The following is a 4425-nucleotide window of genomic DNA, read 5'->3' on the forward strand; positions in this document are numbered from 1 at the left end:
TTTCTTTCTCCTCGCCATTTTAACCATGTTGCCGGATTGCTTGCCGCACCACCACTACAATTATAGTCATTTCGGTCGAAATTGAGTCTATTTGACTCGAAATGTTCCAATAATGTTAATTTTTTTGAAATTCTTCTTTGTTTCTCATAGATATATCATTCAAATCACAATTTTTTTTAAATAATTGAGATCTATGGTGGTTGTGGAGGCGCGTCAATCGAGCCATAGTGACGAGCTGGTTCAAGTCTAAGCAGGAATGGTGTTGTAGGTGTTGCGGCTTGACGTTTAACGGAGTTTTCGGTTGGGAGTTCTATGGTTGTAGATGCTGTCATTACTTGTTGGTCGGTATGAGTCGAGTTTCGGGTGGGCTAATTGGTTTGTGGATCTGGTTGCGTTTACAAAGAGAAAGGGGGAATGGCGGAGTTTTTTTGCGGGGGTTCGACAGGTCAGGTGGGAGGCAAGCTTCGTCTTCGTCGTCAGAGAAGTCGGAGGTGTGGATCTGATTGGCCGCCTACGACAATGGTGTTGAACTTTTGATATGTGACAGTTGGGTTAATTATGTGAGGTCGTAGGCTCGACTTTGTGTGTAGCGGTTGATTGGGGCGGTGGCGATCTTGGTGGTGGATGTGGTGTTGATATGGGCATGACAGTGATGGTGTGGTTAGTCGGAGGTGGTAGCGGTAGGCAGTATAAGTTAAGGTTGGGTGTGGATACATAAATAGTTATCATAGATACATCCATTAATATCCCAGGATACACAAATCAATTTGTGTATTTAAGCTAAGAATATGTGTATCTGTATTAGTAGTAAAGTGTATTTGGCTTCTGAGATGACTATTTATGCTCAAATCCCTGCATTGTTGTTTATAAACATTCTTACAATTTTAAACATGTTAAATTGGAGTTGGTGTTGAGATGAGTCGGATTTAACATTGCTGTAGCTATTTCCGTCTACCCAATTTTTGTACAAGACGACCTTACATGAGAAGATCCCCTATTGCACTTTGTCCAATGATTGTATTTAGTAAGGTGAGTGAGTGTATCTAGTAAGGTCAATGAGTATATCTAGCAAGGACAATGAGTGTATCTAGCAAGCTAAAGACATGTATCTAGCTTGTTAGAGATGTGTATCTAGCAAGGTAAATATATGTATCTAACAAGGTAAATATATGTATCTAGTAGAAATTGGAGATCTTCTCATGTAAGGCCGTTTTGTGTTACTTGTAGATACACATATCGACTTGTGTATTCGAAAGATAAGAAGTCGCCAACCTGAATTTGGGGTTGATTTGAGTAGTTGTTGTGGTGAGAGTACTCAGCGCTGACATCCTCAGGTGGTCGATATAGGGGGGTTAGTTGTGGTGTAGGGTGGCTATGTTGATGTCAATTAAGTGGGGTGCTAGCTAAACATTCACGTCAGTGGAAGAGGATGGTGGTGTTAAGGTACTTCATACGGTTGATTGACTTTGCTAGAATCGTACCCGAATCAAAACTACAAATTTAATACTTCGTATGATCTAGAAAATTTACTTCAACATTTGTTGTAATACGCGGAATTAACCCTCATTTGCTACCCTAAAATTTATAATTGTGCCTAGCAATCAATTCTTTTTCCCCTAAATATGTATATAGGTCGTAAGATTTAAGCTCTTGACTCCTCATGCCCTTAGCATATAATATGTACATTCTATCGTTCTATTAGTAGTCATTACTCTCAAATATTGTCATTAAGGCGTTAACCCATTCCTACAAATTTAGATTGATAGATACACTTCCTCATCTTACTAGATACACATATGTGATAATCTAGATACATTACTTTACCTTGCTGGATACACATCTCTTGCATGCTAAATACACTCATTTAAATTGCTAGATACACCCAATTACCTTATTACCAGATACACATTTTTCGCAAGCTCAATTCAATTCTTATCATGTCAAAAATTCTTATCATGTCAAAAATAAACTCTTCTTAATATGAGATGAGAGCTTTACATACAGGATCAACCGAAGCATGGAATTACCGGAGTTCAAACATTACGGAACAACTTAACAGCATCAACAGTATTGGCAACCATAGCAATAACACTTTGTTCTCTAATAAGTGCCCTGATTAGCAGCTACACATATACCATTCACAATTTCAAGTATTTCTCAGTACTCATGTTTTCTTGCAGCATTTTTCTACAATGTCCATGCGTCCGGTTCTTTTCCCATGCTAGTTTCCTTCTCACTGTCCCATTCCCTGAAACGGGTGATGAATATATCGAACATGTGGCTGAAACAATAAAACAGGGAAGCCTTTTATGGTCCCTTGTAATGAGAGCATTTTACTTCTCTTTCCCTCTTCTTCTGTGGATATTCGGACCTAGTGCCATGTTTACTTGTAGCTGTTTGATGTCGGTATTTCAGTACTTCTTAGATATTATGAGTAACATTTAAGGGGTGGTGAACGAGTAACTTAGTGAGGTCTTCAATAGAGTTTCTATAATTAATTTGAGAGGTGGTGAACGACGGCCGAGGTGGTGACCTGCCGGAGTGACAACAACAAGAAAGGTAGTAACATAACTCATGTATGCCAGACTGTAATTTTAAAGCACTAAACCACAGGAACTTCGCCAGTTTGAAGAAAACCACACTACACCTGTAAAATTCAATACGGGTACCCAAATTGAACATAAGGCACGTAATTTCAAAACTATTAGCTCTTTAAGCTTTCCTTTTTCTCCCTAATAAAGTTTTTGCCTCACTCAAGTTGAACAATCTGTCAATCTTCCCAATAACCAAGCAGTTGAGCTTCGATACAAGCATCATATCCCTTCCTTGCGGATCCTTTATTTACCTTTTTTGTTCTTTGTGAGGGGCATTTTAATCAAAGGTAAACAAATAATTGGACAAAGAGAGTAAGTTTTTTCTGTGACGATCCAAACTGACGAAATTCAAAATATCAGCCAACATTATACACACAAAATTTCAGTACAAATCAATCAAAAGGGTGATCAGCTGAAAAAGAATTGGCATAATTTCTCAGATATATTGATCAAAAGTTGATAAATTTGCCCCTGTAGATCAATTTCAACAGATAAATTCGATATTATTCATATCAGTACTCCGTACCTACCATCATACAGTCCATATATCAATTCAATTACACTAAAATATTGAATTGAATGTTTCTAATTAACCAAGTGACCTTAATCAAATAAGCTAAAGCATACATAATCCTGGAATCTAAATTTAAATCACATACAACTTCGATTTCCGTAATCAAAAACACGATTTACAAAATACTCGGCGCCGATAAACTTCAAACTTATGAACTTAAAGCAATCAACATATTCATTCTATGAATCTTGTAAAACTAAAGGAAGGATTCATGCCCAGATATTAAGAATGTGTTACAAAGAACTACACCACATTATAACCCTAAAACAATTGAAAAAACGAAATTTGTAAGACCACTTTTTTATAAACACTAATTTTTAATTTAAATTCACCCATAAAGATCAAATTTTCTGATTATAATCTTATATTTTCACATTAAATTACTTCTTAAATCTTCACAGTTGAATAGATTCAAAATACTAAACAAATCTTCAAAGGTTAATTAAGAATTGAATCTAACCTTCTTGCTATAATACACTGAACTCCGTTCGTGGGAAGGGTCATCGACGAAAATATAGATGGTAGAATCGGCGGTGGGTGTGGCGACATGACGGTAGAGGTGATGGCCCGCGGTGGTAGTGATGGCTAGCGGTGGAGGTGGTGGGAGGCGATCAAAGTTTAGTGTTTGTGGTGGGAGGGTTTCAGCAGGGTAGAGAAATAAGAAAGCACGCTTGATAATTGGTTTAATTGCTTAGTTCGTACAGTTCGTACAGAACTTTAGTTAAATCGACCCCGCCCTTTATATATATATATATATATATATATATATATATATATATATATATATATATATAGGGTAGGGGATCGGTAACCACCCATATATTGAGAACTCCGCTTAACCTATTAAAACGCCTGGATTATACGGAGTACACAATTCCAAAGTTTGGTTGGGAACGTATAAAACTTTAGACACGCATTACAAACCACACCACTTCTCTCTCTTCTCCCTCTCTGATTCCTCATTTGATCACCGCACATCACCAACTTCTTCTTCGCCGACCACCGCGCATCACCAGTTTCTCCTTCGCCAACCACCGCACATCACCGACTTCTCCTTCCGACCATTGCGTTTCTCCTTATTCACCGTCATTGACCACCGTCACACTCCTTCTTCACCGCCATTGACAAAGGTAAGTTGCCTGTTTAAATTCAATCAATTTTGTAATTAGAAGATATGTTTAGTGTTTTAACAATAACATGATGATTTTATGTAAAATTTCTATGATTGATACGATTTTAATCTAAATTGCTTAACGA

At 37.4% G+C, this 4425-nt stretch overlaps 1 protein-coding gene and 1 long non-coding RNA gene across 2 annotated transcripts; one reads left to right on the plus strand and one right to left on the minus strand.

The window, feature by feature from the left end:
- Positions 1–414: 414 nt before the first annotated feature.
- On the plus strand, positions 415–2445 carry LOC141648847 (uncharacterized). The gene is made up of 3 exons (XM_074457559.1): positions 415–457; positions 573–655; positions 2005–2445. The coding sequence occupies exons 1-3, from the start codon at positions 415–417 to the stop codon at positions 2443–2445; spliced, it is 567 nt and encodes a 188-aa protein (XP_074313660.1).
- Positions 2446–3076: 631 nt separating this feature from the next.
- Positions 3077–3885, minus strand: LOC141647418 (uncharacterized). Its single transcript, XR_012545737.1, has 2 exons — positions 3629–3885; positions 3077–3429 (listed from the first exon to the last, which is right to left on the minus strand). It is a non-coding gene; the product is annotated as an uncharacterized LOC141647418 (long non-coding RNA).
- Between the last annotated feature and the right edge of the window lie 540 nt (positions 3886–4425).

This window comes from Silene latifolia, chromosome 3, assembly GCF_048544455.1.
Source record: "Silene latifolia isolate original U9 population chromosome 3, ASM4854445v1, whole genome shotgun sequence".
In the NCBI taxonomy this organism is placed as follows: Eukaryota; Viridiplantae; Streptophyta; class Magnoliopsida; order Caryophyllales; family Caryophyllaceae; genus Silene; species Silene latifolia.

Coding starts and splice junctions, on each gene's coding strand:
- LOC141648847 (XM_074457559.1), top strand. CDS start 415: ATGGCGGAGTTTTTTTGCGGGGGTTCGACAGGTCAGGTGGGAG. Junction 458..572: donor TTCGACAGGTCAGGTGGGAG/GCAAGCTTCGTC, acceptor GTGAGGTCGTAG/GCTCGACTTTGTGTGTAGCG. Junction 656..2,004: donor ATATGGGCATGACAGTGATG/GTGTGGTTAGTC, acceptor CTTTACATACAG/GATCAACCGAAGCATGGAAT.